General features: G+C 36.9%; 1 protein-coding gene across 1 annotated transcript in view; it reads right to left on the bottom strand.

The window, feature by feature from the left end:
- The window catches only part of TTN (titin), a 235634-nt gene extending 212921 nt beyond the window's left edge, over positions 1-22713 (bottom strand). The window contains exons 1-22 of the mRNA XM_056496551.1: positions 22431-22713; positions 20322-20425; positions 16008-16211; positions 15084-15371; positions 14244-14332; positions 13906-14147; positions 11942-12218; positions 11547-11699; positions 10953-11072; positions 9796-9933; positions 8961-9098; positions 6542-6817; positions 6323-6442; positions 4994-5269; positions 4665-4730; positions 3894-4152; positions 3273-3333; positions 2951-3163; positions 2109-2251; positions 1264-1469; positions 927-1157; positions 129-373 (exon numbers count right to left, since the gene is read on the bottom strand). Coding sequence (XP_056352526.1) covers positions 129-373; positions 927-1157; positions 1264-1469; positions 2109-2251; positions 2951-3163; positions 3273-3333; positions 3894-4152; positions 4665-4730; positions 4994-5269; positions 6323-6442; positions 6542-6817; positions 8961-9098; positions 9796-9933; positions 10953-11072; positions 11547-11699; positions 11942-12218; positions 13906-14147; positions 14244-14332; positions 15084-15371; positions 16008-16211; positions 20322-20412 — 3836 coding nt within the window. The 5' untranslated portion in view covers positions 20413-20425; positions 22431-22713. The remainder of the gene's footprint in view (positions 1-128; positions 374-926; positions 1158-1263; positions 1470-2108; positions 2252-2950; positions 3164-3272; positions 3334-3893; positions 4153-4664; positions 4731-4993; positions 5270-6322; positions 6443-6541; positions 6818-8960; positions 9099-9795; positions 9934-10952; positions 11073-11546; positions 11700-11941; positions 12219-13905; positions 14148-14243; positions 14333-15083; positions 15372-16007; positions 16212-20321; positions 20426-22430) is intronic.
- Positions 22714-24529: the final 1816 nt, after the last annotated feature.

The following is a 24529-nucleotide window of genomic DNA, read 5'->3' as shown; positions in this document are numbered from 1 at the left end:
CAGCATTTAGAACTTTTATAGAGGTACACAAACTCCCATAGCTTAAGCTTATTTAACTGCTGTATGATGAGATTTTGGACTATCACAGCAGATTGAAGTCTCATAAAATTATATTATTGTGTACCTACCTGTATCTTCTCATAACTTCGGGTCCTGGCATATAGCCTGGAGTTGCTGTAGGTGCAACTGGCTCAACATAGAGTTTTGCTGAGCAAATGGCATTTCCTTTCATATTACTGGCAAAGACAGTGTAAATTCCTTCATCTTCAGGTAAAACAACAGGCAGACGCAGAGTGGCAGTGCCGTCTTGCAGAAGCTCCATGTGGTAGCGCTCTCCGTGCCTTATACGTTTGCCATCCTTGTACCATGCCACCTGCATGGAAAGAAATAGTGGACTGCTATGTGAACTTTCCTAAAAACAAAGATCCAGTAATGACTCGTACATACAAGACTTTACAACTTGCTGTTTTTCAGCTGAAAAGCATCACAACATCACAACATTTATGCATTAAACTTTAACATTTTTACTTGAAATAGGTGAGACTAGAGTTAAGATGTTTACATAGAAACCTAAAACATGAGTTTTAGAGCTAGGAACAGATATAAAGCCCATTTTGATGACGAGCAAAGTAACCTAGCCTGGACTGCTACTGTGTTCCCCACTGGTCTGGGCTACCTCAGAGATACTCAAAATCAGGACCAACTTAATTGGTAAATAAAACCTACCTCTGAACTGTCTAACCAACCTAACTTTTCTATTAAGGAACAAAAGAAAAATTCAGCTTGATATCAAACCAGAAGACTGGATTTCTTTCTAGAGTTGCTGTTTCCAATGCAGAATGTAGATGAGATGTTAAGGGATTTTTTTTCAAGTAGAGCATCAAATGATTTACAAAAAAAAAAAATGTTATACAGATTTGGGGTACCTTTGGCAATGGATATCCAGATGTCTTGCAATGGAAGGTAACTCCTGTTCCTTCAAAAGTTCTGTAATTCTTTAATCTTAAATCGAATCCTGCTTCTACAGCTTCAGATTCAGAAATATCAACCATCATCTCTTCTCCATCTTCTTCAAGAAGTTCATGTAAGGTAGTCTTAATAATTCTGAGTTCAATTTCCTTGATAAGTCTTTCTTCAAAAGAAGAAATATGGAATTCCTATACAGAAAAGCAAGCCCATTAATTTTCTGTCAAATAATGACAAGTGAATTATTTGTATGTTAAAATGTCAGTACCCAGAATTAGTATGGAGGGATAGACATACCTCATCTTCTACAAAAGTTCTGACTTTCACTGTATCTTTTGCCATTTTCTTCCTAATTAGAGCTTGTTCTTTCTCATACTCTTTTTCAAAGTCACCATAGGAAATGGGAGGGGCTACCTCAGCCACTTTAGGTTCCTGTACATATGCAGTCATTTGAGTTTGGTACATCATTTCTTGTTGCGATTTTATGTAGGCTTCGTAATCAGCTACGAATTGAGAACAGATTAATTTTGGTAAATTTTTTGGTTTTCACTGGATTGAACGGAGAAAACAAGTACAAACTTATTTTACTGCTTTTGGTAATAAAAGCAGATTTTTTATCTATTGAGCCAATAAATGCAAACAACAAAATGTAAAGACTGATGTATTAAAATGAGCTTTATAAACAGGTAGAAGTCTTCCTGTAGTATGTAGGTGTCCTAGTTTTAAAATCTCTTGAGATTATTTGACAATTTCTTCACCATGACTTTGTCTCTTGAAAATTTTTGTATATTTTTACAGGACAAATTAAAAAATTAAACTAGTTTCTTTTCCTTTAGGATAACAATTAGTTGATTAACCTTCATTTCCCACATTCCCCTCGGAATGTCTTATCTTTTCATGAACTTGACATGTCAACAGAGGAAGGTTCCTATAGCTACACATTTTACCAAATAATAAAGTCCTTCAAAGGCCTGATGACAGATCCTCTCTCTTGCAGAAACAGAGTCACTAGATCGCCCTTTATGTTTCTCCAACTGAATAAATTAAGCTGCAAAGAATTTGCAGCACAATTTAAAATCTTTTTTCCCATTTTGAAGTTAATTTTAAGAAATATTGCTCCCATATCCTTATCTAAAATGTACCTTCTTCTAGTAAGGAGACCGTTGCAGAAGCTTCTCCATGATTATTACGAACAACAATAGTGTATTCTCCGGCATCGTCGGCAAAAGTCATGGAAATTTCAAGTTTGCATTCCCCTGTTTCTTTTTTGTAACTCACTTTGTATCTGTAGAAAACATAGAAGTAAAACGTCTCTATAATTCTGGACTGAAATTAACTAAATTTTAGTTAATTTGCTTTTAGTTACAGTCAGACACTCCTAACTTGTAAGGAAAAATAAACTTTTGCAGGCAATTCTCACTGAATGAATGAGCATACAGAGCAGCATGTGTAAAATAACCATGCTGAAACCAGAGTACTGGTCAGCTTTCTTTTTGTTGCCACTAAATAAATAGGATCCAAACACCAGCACTGAAATATCAGAGGTCTAATTATCAGACACAATATAATGGTATATTCTGTGTTCACACAGTTTGTCCTAATATGGGTCATCATAACATGATCGTTTCAAGAATGCTGCAAATGTTATATTTTTCTCAGCTAGAAAGTATGTTGCTTTCTATAGACAAGACTTACATAGAGAGAATGCAAACATTGCACAGATAGAATAAAACAAATACAAAACCTGATTTATTTATCGGTGCAACATATATGTCACTTCACAGTCTTTTGAATACTTATATTTAAAATTTAACAAACTTTTAAAGTCACACATTAAGACATGAGCCTATAAAAAGAATTTATTTCACAGAAATCAGGGTGTTATTTGGCTCAGCATACGTGAGAGAATCAAATTCTGACACTGCCAATTAAATATGCACAAAAATTAAGTTAAGATGGATTTTGGGCATTGTATTCAAAGTACCTGTAGCCAGTCGTTAGAGGAACTCCTCCTTTTTTCCAGTACACGTGTGGCTTTGGGTTGCCCCCCACTTGGCATTCAAAAATAATGCTCCCACCTTCAACTAATTTATGCACCATGGGTTTTCTTATGAAGAAAGGAGGTACGGGTTCTCCCGATACTTCCTCTGCTGCAGCAGAGACATCTTCCATTACAATGTCCTTTGTCTCCACATAGCTGAAATTAGATTTCAGTGCAGTGAGTTGATGTCTGAAGCTCTCATAAAACAGAATGCAAGAATGTAATGACTGCAATAGGAGCAGTTTATTTAGAGAAGTAACCTTACCGTTTCTCTTCTGTAACAGTCTTCTCAGAAATGGTTTCTCGAGTCTCAGTTTCTTCAGTAACTACAAGGCAAATTTGATATAGTGGACTTTAAAATACCTTAATAGACCTTAAGCAATGAGTCTAGTTGACATAATAAGAGTAAGTAGTTAGTTGGTTCAGAGAACTAGTTAATCCCACTGAGGAATCAAGTTAAGATTCTCCTCATATTCTTACAGCCCTTTTACCTAATAAATACTTGGAACACAACTCAAGCCATGTGATTGAAATGTCCAAGATACATTACCAGTAATACACAGTTAACAAAATTATTACTTCCTACAGTGACAAGAGGGACTGTCCTTGAGTTGCACCAAGGGAGGTTTAGTTGGAATATTAGGAAACCTTTTGCCAAAAAGGCTATCAAAGGATATCAAGCATTGGAACAGGTTGCCCATGAGTCATCTGGGCCTGACTTTTAAATATCTTCTCCACCCTGGAGGTATTTAAAAGGCACATAGGTGTGGTACCCAGGGACAGGGCTTAGCAGTGGACTCGGTAGTTTTGGGTTAATGGTTGAAATCAATGCTCTTAAAGATCTTTTCCAACTTGAACAATTCCATGATTCCATAAATATACTTACCTTTCACATGTAAGTGGCAAGAAGTGCTGACACTCCCAGCCTTATTGGTAGCAGTGCAGGTGAATCTGCCACTGTCCTCTGCAAAGGCTTCACGAATCACAAGGCGAGCAAGTCCTGCTGTGAATGTGATCTGGAAGTCCATGGAGCTCTCAATTTTGTAATCCTCCCTGTACCACGTCACTGTAGGCTGAGGGTGACCAGATATTTGGCACTCCAGAGTGACAGACTCACCTTCAGTCACAGTCTTATTTTTGAGGCCCTGTATGACAAAAAATAAATATCACAGTCAGTATACATTTTCAATAGATACTTTTCAAACATATTACATTTGACATATACATTTCAAACAGATACATAAATATCTAAAGGACATTTGAATGGAAAATTTGACATCTAGTTCAAAACAGTGTTCTGTGAAGCAATGTATGTGGGGAGAAAAAAAAAAGGCATTTTCTGAAGGGAAGTATTTGAAAGTGGCTTTTAGGGTCTCTGAACATTATTGATTTCAACAAAATGAAAAGGTAGGTTCACATTTATGCAGATAGATCAATCTACTATGTGACATAAACATGAAGAATCACTACCATAAAAGACATCAAGAAGACTTGGTATCAGAGATAAATTGTATGACTAAGTAAATCCAAAACAATGTTAAAATGATTAAATAAAGAAAATTTTTAATGGTTAGATATTCAGCAATAAAAATTAGAAAACAGAATGGGTGAAAATGTAGTGTAATTCCCCTACACTACAAACAAAATAATTACTTACTGAGACTAAGGTGGGTGGAGTAGCAGGGATTTCTGCAGGCACAGGAACTCTGGCAGTTTCTGTCACCTAGGTTGTTTAGAGGACAATAATGAACAAAGTCAAGGACATAGCATAATTTAAATCAGAAAATAAATCAGGTAATGTGTACTCTTTGCAGGTCATAAGTAAATATTAGGTTCTTACAAGGATTTTTGTAAAACAAATTAAAAATAAAAGACAGCAGAATGCTTTAGAAGTGGAAAATTGTAATAAGACAGCAAAAAAGTGAGGCTATTCCATATTTTTAAGATGAAAATCTCAAGAAGAAAGAAGTTTGTTTAAGAACATACCTTTGCTTCACTTTCTTTATGCAGCTTCAAGTGTTCTGTCCGCACTGCTTCACTTTTAATGCTTGTCTCCTTTTTAGTCTCAACATCATAGTGACTCTTGTACGTCTCAGCAGCCTCTGCAAAGGGAAACTGTGGAGGAGCAGCTGGCTCTGCTTTTGTCCTGACTTCATGAGGCTTTAGCTGAGGGGGTTTCACGGGCTTGGTGATCTTTTGCACGGCAGAAGTAGCTGATAACTCTTTCTCCAGAGTAGCCATGGCAGATCCAGCTATTGAAACCTAGGGAGCAGAAGAAAAAGAGTTACAGCTTTGTTGTTTCATTTTCAAAGGAGAGAGTGCATTTCTTGAGCAGATTGCATATGCAGCAGTTGCTTCCTTAATTACTTGGTTCTGACATTGCAAAAGCTGTATGTAAAAAAGGAGTAGCAGTTTTAGATTACAGTAGTAGAATACCAGATATATAGTATTCTTGTATTATTTTTGATCTAACATTTAAATATTTCCTTTTTCGCTTTAGAATTTGATCTTTAAATGGTCAAGAACCTCTAAAGCGCAGCACAAGAAATGTTCTCTCCATTTCTTCACTTGAAGCCTTAGATTTCCATTTAATCAGTCTAATACTGCAATAAAGAATACTACTAATTACATAACTTCCAATGATTAAAACAACTGAAGAGATTTTAAAATCTTATTATAGGTGGAATAATTTAAAAAAATATATAAATATTTAATAAAATATTTATAACTGTGTTTAAATATATTTAGGGAAAATAATTTTTAAATTCCAGGTGAAGAGAAAAAATATGTTTGAATGAGAAAATTAATTTACTGGAAAATTTTAATGTTATGTAAAGGAGTCCAAGAGAAGAATGGAAGAATAACATTAAAAATGGATGATATCATATTATACAGTCAGTCTGGATTTTTTCTATTTAAAAAATTAGCTTAGCATGTATTAATTAGGAAGGAAGAAAAAAATCAGTGAGTGAACTGATGCATATAATAAGATTAAAGAGAAATACTTCTGTTCTTTAAAAAATATAACTTGCATGACAAATATCTACAATTTGACTATATGTTATTAAGTACTGAAGCCACATCCTCAGACAGTTTATAAGATTATTTAAATAAGAAATAATGACAACAAATTGTATTTTAGCAATCCATTTGTCTGTTTACAGCAGTGCTCTTTATTAGTCAAACAATCCAACAGAGCTCTTCCTGTTGGGGAATCACCACTCTGGAGTGTGGGAGGAAAAGCCAAGTTGGATGGGTGACCTCCTGGCTGTGGAAAATGAGCATGCAGCTCCTCTTGGATACACTTCAGCTTACCTCATAGGTGTGATCTGGTTTAGGAACAGCAACTCTGGAGACCGTGAAGTGAGGACTTGCTGTGCGAGGTCGCGGCGGTTCGACATGGATTGTTTTCTCCAGCTCTGTTGTTCTTTTTATCTGCACAAAGTAATGAAAAAGGTTGTTGAAAGTGATGCTGCTCTTCAAAGTGAAACAGATTTCACTGGGAAAGAATGTAATGTAAAAGAAGTATCTAACCTCTTTTGATATATGAACTTCCTGCTTTTCAGGAGCTGGGACGTGTTTCTCAGGAGGCACATAGACTGTTTTGACTTCCTTCGTGACAACATGACGTTCTGCTGGGGCCTCAGGACCACGGTCTGTTACAGTGTGCTCTTTATAACCATATTCCACAGTTTTCTCCCTTACATAAGTTTCATCTACTTGTTCTGGTTGCCAGGGTGACCGAACGCGTGCCTGATCAACTGCTGCAACGACTGTAGCTACAGCTTCAGCCTTCTTGCCAGCTTGAGTCTACAAACAACATCAGCAGAATTTATACACATGTTCATCATCCATCATGTTGAAAATTTGTATATATGACAAAGAGTTATAAGGTTCAGTATATTCCAGAGAGAGGTTATGCAGAACTCATGATGAAAAGATCAAAAGTATGCACCTGTAAATACACTTAAGAATCACTAAATTCAAATGCAAATACATTCTCCAAGTGCTATCTCTGCACTTTCAGAATATGTCTGTCCTTCTGTGTTTTATACACATCAGTATTTGCCTGCAAGCCAATTTCAATACTTTACAGCCATTTGTGTCCACTTGTCTAAGAGTATGCAGGTATGTAAATGTGCACATAGTTTTAAAGTATGCTCACCAGCTCCATATAACTCTTGTAGATGTAAAAAATTCACTAGCATCTGATGTGAATGTATTTATTAAGAAACAGACCCAGAAAAATTTTTACATCATGTATATCTATTAATTCAGATATAAGCGCTGATCCATTTTAAAGGATTTTACAAAAGAAGGGAGACTGACATGTCTGATAATTTGGAAATAATGTTTTTGTCTCAGGACTTCCATTTGTTTCTAATAAATCATAAATACTGTCAACTTCTCTGTTATTAGGGTCCAAACTTCTGCCCAGTCAGCCAACAATAGATAATAGTGACACTGCTGCTTACTATTACTGTCATAACTGATCTGGATGTAGCAACAGAATGTATGATATGTGTGCCTTGTAAAACAGGTAATTTCATACTGATTTTAAAACCATTACCAGCTTAAACTAAACTTACTTAGGTAAGGCCAAAATGTGATCATTTATAGAGATTTTTTTTCTTATTAAGTAGTTCAGGTTCCAGGGACCTCTTTTTCAGTACTACTGTTGGTTTCAAAATAATTTTTTATACTGAATTTGGCCCTAAATTTGCATCATATAACAAGGGACTGAACTCACCTAGCAGTCTGATTCCTCTGAGTGAGTTTTATGTGCTTCATTAATTTGCTTATATTTTGTAAAAGTATTTTATGAATGCACTACACTGTAGGTAGATAGATTTTAAATAACAGTTGTTGTCAACTATGCTATTCTTCCACATTTAAGATTTCCTGTATTTTAGATCTTTCCTACTGTGGGAATCATACTGGAACAAAGCAGTGCCAACTAGTGCCTGATGGTCATGAGTAACAAACTAGACAGACCTGAATGGATGTTAAAATTTGTATTGCACAAAGAATAATTCAAACCTCAATAAAGAGAAGTTGTTTCACCTGACAACCATGAAGTTACAAGGAATCATCAAGTAGAAAAAAGACTGCAGAGTCAGAAATTTGAACAAGTAAAGGTTCCTTAAAAGCCACTGATAGAGAGGAGACTGTCACAGAGAAATCAGACTGTAGTCTAAAGTGTGACATTTCCTAGCAGGGTGGGATATAAACCTCTTCAGCACTAGAAACTTAATCATACTGACTCTGTTACTTGATGATCATCCCACTGAATGGGTATATTTTCAGGAATTAATTTGAGAGCATTATGTTGTACCAAAGTAGGCCTTAAAATTTATGGCTTGCTGATAAACCAAATTGTAACAGTGCTGTAATTTCTTCTCCAGTTCTGGACACTGTGACTGGTGCTTTGCTTTTAGTAATTGCAACTATTTTTGGAACTACAGTAGTTTTCTCAGCTTCCTTTTAAATCTAGTTTTTATAGCAGAAATAAAAGTTTGAGTTACATTCAGTCTTGAAAGATATTTGAACAATGAGAAAACATTTTGAAATGGGAACAGGGAAGGAGAATGTAGGGTTAGATCCTTCTGCACTGCACACATCTCTGTGTTACGTATAAAGTGATAAGTATTGTTATATCCTTGCATCTATTTGAACAAAATATTTTTTTAAAAAAAGTTAAAATGTGTTTCAGGAGTCAGTCCATTCCAAACATCAGACAGAAGATAATTATGAGCATCCTATTAATGAAAACAAGAGAGGAAGATCAAGATGAAATAATTTAGTCTAATTAGCAGTAGGTCTAAGAGTTTGTAAGTGGAATAATCTTAGAAAAATGAGCTGGAAATGTATAGTTAGTATTTTTTGAGAAAAACAGGAGGTTTGCAAAGAAGAAAGGATAAAACCCAAATATGGTTATAAGAGGGCTATTCACCTTTTCACGTGTTATGCTCACTTGTTCTTGTTTGGTGGCAACTCTTTCTTTACTTTTCGATACTATGACCGGTGCTTTAGGTTTATCAGTAGTAATTACTACCTTAGGTACAGAAGGTTTCATATCTTCCCTTCTTATCTAGTTTTTATGGTAAAGAAAAATAATAGTAGTTGATTATGCCTGTTGTCAAGATCACACAACTTTTTTGGAAAGCAGGATAATGTTTCTAAATGTATATCAAGAAGAAAGAAACATGACTTCAGAATTGGAATAATATTTTTGTACCCAAGTTATAGCCTGTTTTATATGCTGAGAGAAGTTAATGCAAAGTCACTAATATATTGCATTAATTTTTATTTGAATGAGAGAAGAACTTTGTACTTCCTAGTTTGTAGTACATCATTATGTTTTGTAGAAACTGTTTGCATAGAAATTGGTATTACTGACTTAATACCTAACCCAATCAGTTGAGTGGTCCCACAATACAACCTCACACACATGTGAAGTTCATTAAATCAAGCCCCACACTATATATCACACCATAATAACCTTTAAAATTTTTTATTTAGAAATCTAACTTCAGAGATAAATTCATCATTAAGCATCAGATGAAATTCTGTGTACTGTGGCAATAAAAGTCCTAATGCTGTCTGCACAGACAGAGCTGCTGAGAGGTCACCAGAACTGGACCTGCAGAGATTTTGGTCTGGAATACCTTGTTTAGCAAAATTTTTGTTTAGCAATTTTCTCTTTGTGAAGAAGGACAGTAAAGTTATTTAACAGATTTTATAAAACAGAGAATCTCTATGAACTAAAGATTGTAACATTTATTTACCTGTTCATGAGCAATGTGCACTTGCTCATGTCTGGTAGATATTTCTTCTCTAGCTCTTGTTATTCTTTCTTGTTCTTTGGCTTTGTCTGTGGCAATTATTACTGTTGGTACTGGAGCTTTCTCTGGTTCTTTTCTCACCTGGGCATTTACAAATAAAGAACCTCATATTTTTATCTTAAAATATAAGGTATGTGATTTTCAATAAATTTGGGAAAGAGCATGGAAATTAAAGTGAGCAAAGATGTCACATTCTGTGTTTTGAAATCATCTAGTCCAAAAACAACAATAACAACATGAACAGACTTTGTATAAAACATTTAACATAAAAATAAAACATTGCACAAATCCTTGGTGTGCTACTGGCAGCAGTACTGAAAGAATTGGCTTAGAGAAAAACTGTCCTGCATTATAATCAGTTAGAGAAAGATTAGGATATTAAAAATGAGTTTTACGAAACTTTAATTTGGCAAGACTTCAAATGCCAAGTTCAGATTAATAAAAGTGGATTTCTGTTTCTCAGTGCTTTAAAGAGAGATTGCACTTTCTTTCTCAAGCATCTGTACTAGAATGTAAATGTAACATTGGCCATAAAAGCTCATCTTCCATTAAATCACATTTTTCTGATAAAATAAATGTTAAAATAATCTGAATTCAAATCATTCATTGGTATTTTCAAAATTGATTTCAATGCAGAATGAGTTTTTCCTCCTTTTTTTCTGACCCCCTGCTACCAACAGACAAAGCAGGCTACAGATGGCAAGCTTGGAGACAATATCAGAACACACCCTCCCCACCACCCTCAGCCCAACAAAATCGAAGTGCTAGTTCCTGCATGTCAATTCTTTAAGTGATCAAGAATACTATCTAGTAAATTACTACATCATATGTGAAAAAAGAGAGGTTTGTCCAGGTTAATGTTTTTCAACTTTGTCAAATTCTTAGGTAAAATAAAAGAAGTGAAATAAGAAAAGAAGGACAGTAATCACAGAGAAGAGACAGGAAAATGATAGCACTGTAAACTGGAAGAGTGAACATCTATAAAAGGGACAAATAATAACAGTATCTCATTTGTCTTCTTCATAGGCTTCTCTTGTATGAGATATCAGATTTTTGAACAAAGGCAGGGCATAACAATCCCAGGTACAATCTGTATTCACCTTTTCAGGAGAGATGTGTCTTTGTTCTTGTGAAGTTACAATTTCTTCTCTAGTTCTCGATATCACTGTTTGTTTTGTGGCTTTATCACTGGTAACTACTACCATTGCCTCCTTTTTCATCTGATTTTTGTAGCAGCAAACAAAAAAGAACCAAAGCCTTAGATTCATTTTTAAAAATTGGTCATCAAAATAAGAGGGGAAGGAAAAATAAGGGAGGAATTCAAGTAAAGGGAAAATACTGAGGGAGGGTTATTTTATTCCTAGTGGGGAAATTATAAAAGATATTAGAGAAGAAGTTTCATCATCGCAAGAATAATGTTAGAGAATAAAGGAGAAGAGAGAATAGATGATCACTTTCAGAGAAAGCATCCTTAAACTTAAGAAGAGTAATTAGTTCAATCCTGTTACGGTGGAGTGCAATGGTGTCAGTGACCCTGAGCATTCCTTTACAGTCTAGGTGCTCTGGATGAGTATGCATGCTTTTGCAGGGCACTGGGAAACATCTTGTTAATTCCTCACAGTGAATCATGCCTTCTTGGAGTGTTGGATGAAGGGATAAAGGGAAATCATAGAATGTCTGTGCTCTGTTTCTACCTGCTCATGAACAGGCTGAACGTGGACTGCAGTCATTGCTGTCCTTTTAGCAGTTTGCTCTGCAACACCTGGAGCTGGTTCTCTCACCATGGCTTGATCCACAGCAGCAACAACCGTAGCAATAGCTGCTGTTTTTTCACTGTCCTTTCTCACCTATATTAGTCACATCAAAAGACATTTTTTCATGTTTTGCATACAAGCAGAGGAAGCACAGAACAAGTACAGAGACAGAATGTTGCAAAGAAGCATTTCCATATCTGCAGCAGAGCTCTCTCAATAGCAGATGCACACAAGGTTTTACACACAGCCTCTCAGATTCCATTTAGCAGATCTATCCATCAGTGGTGAGACCCCACACAAAGCAAACCCATGTTTTTTCCAAACCCAGACTTTACCTCTCTGGCACCCTCGCCAGCAGCAGCGCCAGTAACGGTGACTTGTTCTTGGACCCCGTATCTCCCCTCCCATCTTTCTTCAGTCACTTGGGTAGTGCTTGTGGACACTCTGGTTTCCTTCATCTGGGCCTCCATGGTGGCAGAATATCCTTCCTGCTTCCAAGGAGGAAGGACATCAGCCCCAGCTGTCGTCACTACATGTGGTTTACGGATTGGAGATGGAGATTTCACTGGTCTGATAGGTGATGTGGAGATTCTCCCAGCAGGAGAAACTGACCTATTAAAAAAAAATAGAGTATCAGTACCATTAATCTACTGCCCCAGAGTGATAACTGTATAAGCAACTTCAGCCTGAACTTGAACTCACTCCCCATATAGAATATCTCCAGTAATGTGTAGTTTGATGTTAAGGTTTTTGAGAGGTTCTACTTGTAGATTACACTAACTTGTTTTTTTTAACATTATGCCTAACTGATGTCATTCTTGTAACTTTAACCTGTCTTTGTAGTACCTTAGTTTCCAGAATGAGATAAGAACAAGCGGCAAAAGAAATGTCAGTCAACCAAATATATTTGAAATATAAAAATACATAATGATTTTGCATTTATTCTATACTAATTGTTCTAATAGGAATAATACAAAAGGCTCACAGGCTGTAAATACTACATAATACATTCACGGTCCAGTCTCTGTAGAGAGACAAAATCATAATTGCAATAATAATAATAATCTTTATAAAAATGTCACATGGTAACCACCTAGCAAAACAACTGGATATACTCCTATACCACATCTTATTTTTATGTGTCACCCATATATATACTCATAATCCAGGCAAATTTCTTATCAGTGCCTGATATTTTCCCCCACACATTTACAGATCTCAGACAATAATTTATATCCACTTGGAAAGTGCTAGTTTCTAGATTTTGATATTCCAAAAATTCAGTCCTAATCCTAGCAGACATTTTTAAAGAATTTCCCAAAATTCTTGAAGAGGCTTTCTAACTTAGAATTTCTTTCAGTGGAATGTTTTGTGCTGTATTTCCCAGAGAACGTTAACAAATATCAGCAGTAGAGGGCAGCAGCACCATATTAATTTTTAGATTTAGTTTTTTTCTAATGTGTTGTATGTCTAAAAGGGAGGGCAGATTTCTAGTTCTATATGTCTGTGGCTCTAGATGTCGCTATTGAATTCTTTTTTCATTTGTGTAGTTTGTTAGTTAATGCTAGCTGCTATCAATCCATTTATTCCTGTCCTTGCAAGTTATTATCAGTGGGGTAAAATTCACCAGCATGCCCAGTTCTGGCAACTTAAATGGGGCTCTTCTGAGCACTCAGCTTGGAGACACTCCTTCCATGATGCTGGTGCTTCAGGATACTGAAACTGTGGGACTTTCAAAACACTCTTTGCTTTTCCCACCCCTCCGCACAGACCTCGTGGGGTCTCCCAGACCATTAGCTCTTCAAATCACTCACTTTCCCTCTCTAGGCCCTTTATACAGCAGAGATAAACTTCATTCTTCTGTACCACAATTAGCTTTTCTACCTTCAAAATATTATCTCTGGAATTATTACCAGCACATACATGGAACACGAGCTCAATTTTTTTTTTTACATATCTTTTACTTCTGTTTGCCACTCATCAGTGTCATTGCTCTTTTCTCTATTCATCTAAAATAATCAGGGGTCGACTGCTGTACCTTTTTTTTTCCTCTGTTTCATCATGAAATGGAGCTGTGGGTGCTACTTTGGCTCTAAGTAGAGGAGTCAAATGGGGATAGAAGTCTACATAGGCAACCCACACTGTAATACAGCACATTACAGTTCACCATCAGAATAAGCCCAGTCACTAATGAGTTGGTGCATTTCTCATTTTATACTAAGCTCTCATCCTACAGCATTCCTTCAGCATGTAGAAGTGGTTCCAGAAGGCGTGCTGCCCGGCAGAGCAGTGACCTTACCTCACTGGTGAAGGCGTTGGTGCTCTGACGTGCCGCACGGGTGACGGTGACTGTCTCACGGGCGATGGCGATTGCTGCCGCGCCATCTGTGCCTTTGCAGCAGCTGTCGGCGTCGGTGATTTTGATGTAGGTCTAGGAGGCATTCGTGGAGGTGCCTTGTGTGGGAGCTGTTGGGCGGTTGCGCCTTCTATGATCATTTCAACACTTGTAAGTGATCTGGCATCAAAGTGGGCTTCAGTCTTCTACAATGAGAAACAAGGAAAGGAAACAAGGGTGAGGTACTGTAGGAGTAATCCTCCCCTTTTTAGCCATACCTGCTTTGTTTTTGAAAATCATACCTTTTCAATTCTGGCTTGTCTTGTTTGTGAAATCTGAGCAGTCGAAACAATTGTCTTTGTCTTTTTAGCAGGAACGGCTTCTTCCTCGCCTTTTGAAAGAAAACATGGTCAGAAGAACTGCATATGGCAACATTCAATAAACAGCGAAATGAATGAATGAATGGTCAACCCCAATTATATAAAATTTATATATACAGCAGAAAAATAATTAAGCAACCATCTGTTTTCCCTTCAATATCCACAGGCAGATAAATGTGGAAACAGTTGGAACAATATTACTGCATTACCAAGTCATTGGGGAAAAAACTCAAACAAAGCAAAACAAAATACATTCATTGTAGATTCTACATATCAGTCCTGGATCTAAAATGATTACAGAGTTTCTAAGCCTGACTGAGGTGAAATCCAGGCACAACTGCTCTGGGTAGCATGATTCCCTGCTATAATTCTCTAAGAATTGTCTTCACCCTTACCAGCCTCCTTTGCAAGACCATGTACAGTTATGCACTCTAATATATATATTCTATCAAAGCCAGCTTGCAAGTAAAACTTTGAGAGATTTACAGACCAAAATGAGAACAACTCAACGTATCCCACACATTTCCATCAGCTGTATCCTCCACTAAAAGGAGACCCATTCTGGAGAACAGGTCCTTTTAAATTGCAGACAAAAATCTTTGGCAAATTTCATCAGAGACATGGCTTTTTTTTCACAGCAAGTTTAACTTTGAGAAAGAAGTTATGAATTAACTTGTTGATATAACTGCCATGAATTGGTGCAGATTGCACCACTACCATTAATGCTCTGATTTTCATGGCCTGCAACTTCAGCTCTGTTACCTTGAATGAGCAATTCAGCTGTTGAAGTAGCACGTCCCACACTATTTGTGGCATTTACGGAATAGGTGCCGGAGTCTTCAGGATATGCTTCTGCAATTATCAAGCTGTAAAGGTCTCCTTCTTGTAAAATTTTAAAATCGGGGGAACTTTTAATTTCTACTCCGTCCCGATAGAACTTCACCACAGGTGTAGGGATTCCAGTCACTCTCACGTCAAGTCGAACTTGACTTCCTTGTCTTGCAGTCATGCTCTGTAGTCGTTGTGAAAAGTTTGGTGGTGCTGTTCCAGCTGCATTTTCATTGAAGAAGTAAACAGAAAAAACAATAGTGTTTGCTTAAAAGAATGGCAAGTACTAGATACTTTCATTACTAGAAGTGCACAGGATCTATTTCTTATTCACATGCTACTGACAGATGATAGGACCTTCTGAGACATTCAAAATATTATTTCTCATTACACCTATGATTGCAAATGTTTCTAGAATTACAGATACATTGTTTGTAACCATAGGCATTAAGCACAGTCTCTTGGTATGGCCCTTTATGTGACTTATTGTGTTAAATGTCATTGATACCTTAAGATATCATTAATAGCTCCATCCTGCAGAACTTTGTCCTTTCTTTTATGGGCAATTTCAATCAGTATGACAGACCATATGGAGCTATGCTTTTAAGGGCTGAGGCAGGATCTTGTAATCATGGATAAGAGTTTGCAAGATCAAGATTAAACTTTATACAGTTAAAATGTAAAGGACACTGTTAGACATAGTGGTGAGAACACATGCAGAATTCTAGACTGCTGTAGGAAAAGGAAGGTGGCTTGCTATTTTCTTGCTGATTGTGTACGTGCAATCTGAACTGTGTTACTCTTCCATCAGTCCCTCACTCTGCTAGCAGGCAGAGCCTCCCTTAGGCTGCTCTGTACCTGTGACAAGCAGCTCAGCAGTGCTAGTGGCTTGCCCAGAGCCATTGGTGGCTTGCACAGTGTATCTCCCGCTGTTGGCTTCTGTCACGGTGGGGATCACCAGTCTAGCGCGGCCATCACTAAACGAGATCTGCACACCGGGCAGAGCTGCAGCAGAGAGAACCTGGCCATCCCGATACCAGCTCACCTCAGGAGCTGGGAAACCTGCAGAGGAGGAAGACAGGTGGGGGTCAGACATTATGAAATGCCAGACACAGAAGTTACCAGAACGCACCATCGTGTACACGCAGTTACGGTGGAGCATCATGCCACAGGCACAGATATATGTCCAGTGGCACAGTGACAGAGCAATCTGTGTTTAAAAAGGTCTCTAAAATGCACAGAGCAATAGGGCAGCTGCACTGTCTCCTGTGTTGAGTAAATCATTTGAATAATGAGACAACTGCAGTGTTTAGAAATCTTATTAAGAACTAGAAATTCATCAAAATCATAAGGAGGATGAATTAATTCATGGGATGTATTTTTAAAATGTATTTGCTAGTATCTAAGTAGAATAGCTTATTGCCAGCATATTTATCCAGTCCAATAGTCTGGAGATAACATAAAGGATCAGTACTTCCAACCAAATGAAGCATGTGTTCTAACACTACTGTTGCTGAAGTGACAGAAAAAGTGACTGCTGCAGGCTTTAAAATCAGATGCTAGATAAGTTTTGGGGGTTTTAGTTTGTTTTTCTGGATTTTTTGAGTTTGATCAACACCAGTCATCTGGAATCAACTGTTGTTCAAATATATTATTCTTTTTTGTCAGGGTCATGAGTAAATCTTTGGGTCAGAAAAAATTCAATTATACCGACAGCTGGTTTTTGGTTTTAAATGGTGATTTTAGATTCCCTGCAGAAACTCTCTTCTCAATGTTCTACTCAGTCAAATTTATTGAGCAACTTAAATCTATTCAATGAACAAGTAAAAGTCTTATATGAACCACATAAGAAGAACAGGTAATTTAAGGAGATGGTTCCAGCTCAAAGTCTTTTTTGTAGTCCTAGAACATAATTTCTTCAAAATTAAAATCCTTGCAAATTCACTTCATGTATGTCTCTACTCAACCTAAAATCACCAGCTGCACTGCTTGGGGGCTCAGGAATGAGATCTGAGACTGCCTTTACAGATTAATTAATTTTCCCAATTCTAATGTTTGTGGTTTGGAAAACCCCAGGTTCACAGAATTCTGCTTCCTTTCTAGAGTATCCTTCCTATAAGCTGAATAAATTATTAGGGAATTTAATGTGCCAGGAAAATTATTGTGTGTGACTAAAATGGAAGAGAAGATGACATGTAGATTGAAGCCTTCACTGGTTGACTGCAGTCCCATCACACTTGGTTAGGAAAGTTTAAAATCTTACAGTAAAGCACTGATATTTACAGAAATGTAAAACAGAAACTCACAAAGAGAAAGAGAATGTGGATAGTTTTAGGGAGGATTTGAAATCAAATCATAAAAGTATACTTAAGCATTGTTAATTTCACAGGTGGAAGTTATCAAACAGTCCTGATGGGATGGTATAATTCAATTTTGTGCTATTGGTGTTGGGCAACTTGAGCCTTATCATCATAAACTTAGAGCATGCAGCAGACCCCAGTGATTTCACTCAGAGCTATGTGTCTTCAGCATTTGTGAAAATGAGTTTAAAAATGTTTTAAGCTAGGCAACCCCCAAAACATGTCCTCAATAGTGAATTTCTTGAAACATTGACAAAAGTTCTTGGGGTTTTCTTGGGGTGGTATTATATGATGATTAGCAAAAATGGGAGTTTCTGTGGCAAGTTGAAAAACGCCTGCACTTTGGAAGTTGAGTCTATTCTGATGTCTCAAACTGCTATGTACAAGGGATCCAAAGCTAGAAGCCATTTTAGAAATCTGAGCCCAAATTTATATTAAAAACTCAGCTCCACAAATTTACTAGCACTCTGCTAGTCCCAGGTCACAGAGCTAGGTAAGATCTAACTCAGATTATAGATATATGTGCCTGTTCTATATGGAGTAAGGGTTTACTTCTACATGTCCCAAATACACTATGATTTGACTGTTAATTATTAGGACAATATTTTTTCATTTTAAAACTCTCCTTGAGGTTTTTTGAACTTTAATGCCAAAAAAAAAGAAATCGACCTGACGTGTCTCAAGTTCACCACTTAAGTAATTGAGTTCAATATGATTCTCCTGACAGTGATGTGAAGGGGACTGCCAATTTGAGTATGACCTGTGTGCTGCTTTCAAAAATCAGCACTATGTAAAGGCTGTCTTGCACTGGGTAATACCTGAAAATACCTGCTCAAAAAAAGGTAAGCAGTGCACAGGTTAATTCTTTGTGAAAAAATTCAAACTTGATCAGCACTGTGGAGACATGAGCTTGGCACATTTCTAATGCCAGCATCACTGCTGACTTTCTTGTCTCATGACTCCTCAGTCACTGGTGACCCAGCAGGACTCCCCCTGTGACAGTGTCCTGGCTGCTCTGGCATTTGCTGCTTTTAATAACAGTTTGTGTGTTCTGTGCTTTCTGTTGCATGCTGGGTATATTTGTCTGCTATCAACCCTTTGTAATGGGACACTTAATTCACAGACTAATACAGCAGCACAATTCATTTGTTCAGGTTTACACACAGCAAAATTGCATCTCAGGTGGTTGCCAAGCTCTTCTTGATACCCTTAGATTAACTGAGCTCTTCACATTTGAACTGTAGCTATGTATTAATACTTGACTTGTACATAATAGACCACTCTTATTAGAGAGAGAGAAAAATTCTGATTTTTAAACTCACAATAATTCATGACAGATAGAAAAAGTGGATATTTCAGCAGGATAAAGCTGTGTAGTCCTTTATTTATGCAATTAGTTACAGTATAAATCCTTTGCTGTTTTTTATGCTGTAGAAAATCTAAATGCCAAGTCACTGTCAGGTCTTTCAAATCTGGAGGATGTTTTTAGGGCAGGAAATATATACCAGAATCTCACAATGTGAAAAAAACCTAACAAGAGGTTGACTCACAAGATATTTGAGACTAACATACAGATATGGCATATGCTATTAGAAATACTGCTGTATCTTCACTTAGTAAGAAATCAAGTTCTCCTCCCAAGTATTCCATACTATCACATAAATGATGTTAGCCAAAATCACACATTAAATAGTAATAATAGCATCATAACTTTTTTTCTGATTATATTTTTAGGTATTCATAAGTATTGTAAAAGCAGAAAAAGTTTTCACAGAAAATTTACAGTGTAGAAGCAAGAAGAGACAGTCAGGGCAGTTAACTGAATAATATGGGCCCAATAATAGAACATGGCACGAAAAAATGGCACAGATGGAGGCTGCAGGACATGTCCAAACACCTTGTGTGAGTCAGTGTTCTGCAAAGGGACCAAGGGATGAAATGCATGGACCATAGATGTCAGAGATCTTTATAGATGCACAGATCATGTGTTTGCACCTGTCTCAGAGCATCTGAGTAGTGCTTTATGGTATGTGGATCATCACTCTGCTAATGCCTGTAAGACAATATAATGCCCCCAGCAGGAGCACATGTCACTCCTCCTTAGTCACCACCGAGGTCAGAGACACTCTTAGAACAGGGTGTTGGGTCTCTGTAATGTTATCTCAGGGGTTTGCATGGTGTCCTGCACAAGAAGGGTGGTTGAATAGTATGTACACTGGAGAAATCAAACATCCTTTAAATTGTGTGCCATATTTAAATTGCATAGGCAACTTAAATTATATTAATCCAGCCCTATACACATTAATATTAAATTATATTAACCCACCATACACATCTATTATTTAGCTACTAGGGTTTTCTACCCTCTTCAGTGGCCAGTTGGGCCTAGATTTTGTGCTTTTAATCTCCCTCCTAGAACTCTGGAATTAAGTAATCTTAAGGGCACAGAAAGTAGAAATACAGCTTAGCTAGAGTAAAGCTTAACAAAAGGTCGTGGAAGAACTAGCATAAACACTGCTTTTTGCACCCTGACTTCTGATTCCACCCAGTCATGGTCCAAATAAGATTATTCTTTCTGCAGCCACATGAAGGTCCCTTATTAGTACAGTATGTATTTTTATGCATATACATTTGAGGGAGCTGTTCAGCACTGTGTGATGTGAATATATATCCGTATTTCAGCCCTCATCTTTATCCATCCATACCAGATTGTGATCTATGAAAAGTGTTATCATTTTTCTTAGCATAAACATCAGAAAATAAATCAGTGATAAACAATAGCAAATCTTGGAAGAATGAATGAAAGCCTTACCACTAATATGAGCCTCAAAGGTTGCAGCACTACCCTCCAGTGCCACAACACTTTGCAATGGCTGTGTAAATGTCGGTGCTTTCGTCGTCATCTTTACAGGCACTCTGCAACCAAAAACACCCCAAAATTAGATACCAGTGGTGAAAATGCTCTTATATCCACACACTTCTTGCAAGAATATTTGTATTTATTCTCTGAACAAATTACTCAGATTTTAGTCAGAACAACCTGGTGAAATGAAAAGATTGTGGGTTTTGACAAAGTTGTATAGCAAATTACTCTTGGAGAATGCTTGGCTGAATTGGATGGGAAACTATTCTATTTAGTGGAGCTGTGCTTTGGCATTGCAAGTATGCAGCAGGAGACAAAATTTGTCTCACTGTGTGACCTTCCACAGGTCATTCAGGCTGCCTCTCTTTGTCTATGAACTTTTTAATCTGACAGGAAAAAAATCTCCCTGTATAGTTATTAAAAACATTTTGCTGGTGCAAAATATTTGCATTCTGCAATGACAAGACAACTAGATCACTGAGAAACAATTGAAAGAAATGTGAATGTCTGCAATGTATTTAGCTTAATGATGCCAATAATGCATTATTAATAAATTAATACTAATAAATAATAATATTAATATATATTGAATTAATAATGCAATAATGCAAAAAATGCCAAGAGACTCTATTTTAAAAGCACTCTGTAAGTAATGAATAATTTCACTTTACAGAAGCATATTGGCATTAAAGATGTGGATAAAATTCTCTTTCTTAGAGAGTATCTCAGTGGAATTTTGAATATGGAAAGACAGCCACCCTCGAAATGTGAGCTAGGATATAAAGTAGCCACTGACACTGATGGCTTGAACAACTGCAAAGCCATGTGAAATCTGAAAGTTTGTTTTCTCTTGCTATGCCACAAGATCCCACTTTGAAATAACACTGCCACTAGAAAAGCTTGTGTGTTGATATTTTATATTTGCATGACCTATTTATTTTTACTGATGTTGAATTGTGCAGTTTTTAAAAAGGTAGCTATTATCTTAATATTATAATACATCCATTAAAGTTACATTTTTTCTCATTAAAAAATTCCCCTGAGAGAATATATGGTCTCAACAGACAGGAGTTAACCCCACAATATTTCAAGCCAATCTTACTCACATATTTACTTCCATTTACTTTGGATTTGTGCCTGATTTTGTGACAGTCCCAAGCTTAAATTAAAAAAGAGAAAGTGAAGTTTCTTTCAACTATGAGTCAAATGTATTCTACCTCTCACAAGGGTGAAAATTCTTAATTACATGGGTTTCTTCATAGAAATCAGGGCTGATGTATGCATGCAATAAGAGCATAAGGGCAGAACTGGATATTGTATTGGGATTTTCAGGTTCAGTTATGACTTTGTTTTGAAGCTCAGCTAAAATAAATGAAAATAATTTTACAATATAATTAAACACTATGAAAGCTTATATATACATGTAGTTTCCAGAAGAGATAAGAAATAATTTAATTAAGAATTTCCACTGAGTTCCCACAAAGTTTCTATATTTCATTGTCCAAGCAAATTCTGGTGATGAAGATCTGATCTTATAAGGCTTCTTGTATAATTAGAATTGAAAGTATGCATCTAAAATGTCATGTTCCAGAAATAACCTTCTCAGCCATGAATGACAGCAGACAAGTGTTCCAGAGCTGCTGTGTAACTGATACCTTAGCAGTTGTTTCCCTTAAAAAGTCATCAGCGCTTCGCTGATACCATGTGCATTTTATCAGAGCTATTCTTGGAGCTTCTCAGTTTATCTCTCAGCAGCATAACCTTGAACACTCCCAACAGAAGGGAGTTTTTAAGTTAAGAACATGTTTCCATGCACTTTAAAACCTTAATTTATGTAAGCTTTAGCAATAAAATACACTGGAAGAAACCTTTTTGCTGAGAGTTATCAAAGCTTACTACAGAAATTAAGGTTATAACCTTGACAGAGAATTTAAGTGTTTCATGTCTATACCCTGAAATCTATAACCCCTTTTGAGAAAACTTATAAGTAATAGGTTGCACCAGAATTATTAATGACTGATAAAACACTTATTACACCAGCAGAAACATGCTACTCACCTGATCTCTCAAAGTGCCCGCAAGAGTGGGCTAAGCCCAACGAAATCTCCTTGAACGACGTCCTTATCCAGAGTAAGATTTTTTTAGACAATCCCAGCATGAGAATTGAAGAGCCTCTAATCATAAAAACAAAACTACACAGTCTTGACAGTGTAGTTTTGTTTTTTTGCAATCCCTACACCCGAGGCGAGGCGGGGAATGCACGACTGCTCAGAAGTGCTAACATAGTTGTTTCGCCTTATATACCCCAGCTCTGCTGGCAGGTCTGCCTCATCGTGTCAGTGCCACTTCTGATTGGTTTCCCAAAAGAAAGTGTCTTGTGAGAGGGGATTCACTCCCTGTAACCATACACCACCTGTTGGTTTTGATTGACAATGCTAATTCTGGAGGCACAAAAGGGATTCACTGAGGAAACCTCAGCCGTTCCGAAGTTCTGATTTAGAATTCAGTTTAGTTTACCAAGAGCAGTTTACATTGCAAATTTCCTAAATAACAATCACAAGACAAAGAAAGCAATAAAAAGCATTTCTGCAGGGCATATGGACAAATCAAAAGTCATCATCTCAGTGAGATTCAGTCTTTCTTTCATTATAAAACATCCAAGAAGCCACACCAAATGCATATGTCAATCACCAGACTAAGTAAGTAAGCTGAGCTCAGACAAGTGGCTGCATACTATTAGAATACACTGTTTAAACTATTTTTTTTCTGTAACTTTGAATTCTAAAATTGTGTTTGGTAGGTAATATATAGATTTGGTGCCCTAAGGTTGTTTTTGTTTCCTTCACAATTTTTCTGTTGGATGTTCCAAGCAGAGCAAACGGTGGCATACAAGATGCAGTAATACAAATTTTGTGAAAGCAAATTGACACAGACAAACAATATCATTTTGAAGAAGGAAGATTTTAAGTCTAGCAGCTTTTTTTTCTAGACCTGTGTAGGCCTTGTGCAGAGCTCAGGCCATGGAACAGCATGCTGGTTTGTGACCTTCCACCACCCAGCTTTGTCACTGCACAGCTAATTGTGCCTTTAGAGTGGTTGCTTCTGAAACAGACAGCAGAATTAGAAGACTACTCTTGTTTATGGCTGGAATGGGAGGTGTTTCACCTCATCTGTCTGGTTCTACTCCTGCCTATCTAGCAAACTCTTTAACTGGCACATAAGACTACTTAAAATTGCTTGCTTAAAATGAAATATGTGCTTAGCTGGTTTGGTGAAAGGAGGACTTGAATCTCCGGTTACCAAGCTCCACATGGAAAAGGACCTCCCTGAGAGCACCCAGATGAGTAAACACTGATTGGGGTTTTGTGCTATCAGCTGCACTCGTGTTTGAAAACAACCTGAAGGAAACCTCCAGCCAGAGAGGCAGAAAATGCCAAGGAGAGAGAGAGAAGTTCACTGCTACGATTCCTGCAAGGCAGTCCTGATGTTACAGTTTGCAGATGTGAAAGAAATAAGAGATATTGCTGTGATCTCATGAAATAACTTCAGAAATCTGACCTGCCCCTGGATTTATCCATCCCATAAGGTGGCAGCTTCATGGCAGCTCTTGGCACACAGCATTATCAACACAACACAAACTGGAGGAACAGTCTCTGCACTGGTGTGTTCTGGTTCTGGGGCAACCTGAACTCCCAGAGCTGCTGAAAGTCAGAGTACCACGCCTCATTTTTGATTTCTTGTTGCAAATAGATTTCAGAGAGCCTAATCACTCTGTACAAGACTTAGAAGGACAGCAAATGCAACTCCATGCAATGAGGGGGAGCTCAATCTAGCTTGTATTGAAAGATTAGAATGTCCCAAGAAATTTATGTAAAGGGTATAAAATTTCTATTTCTTAACAGAGGCCTGCTAAATTAGCAGACAGTTGTTTTTCTTAATAAAAAACTTAACTGAAAATCAAGCTTGAAGAAAAACACAGGCTAGTATTTGCAAACTTAAAAAATGCAGCCAGCTTATTGGCAATGTCTAAATCAAATAAAAAATATAAAAGTTTATGAACATATTATAGTTTTAAATAACAGAAATATAAAACCTGTCACTTTTGAAGTTTTGAGATGGCCAGATTTTCATGTTTCTATTTTCATCAAGGTGACAAT

This window comes from Oenanthe melanoleuca, chromosome 7 (genome assembly GCF_029582105.1).
Source record: "Oenanthe melanoleuca isolate GR-GAL-2019-014 chromosome 7, OMel1.0, whole genome shotgun sequence".
Lineage (NCBI taxonomy): Eukaryota > Metazoa > Chordata > Aves > Passeriformes > Muscicapidae > Oenanthe > Oenanthe melanoleuca.
This window is presented reverse-complemented; position numbering and strand designations above follow the sequence as displayed.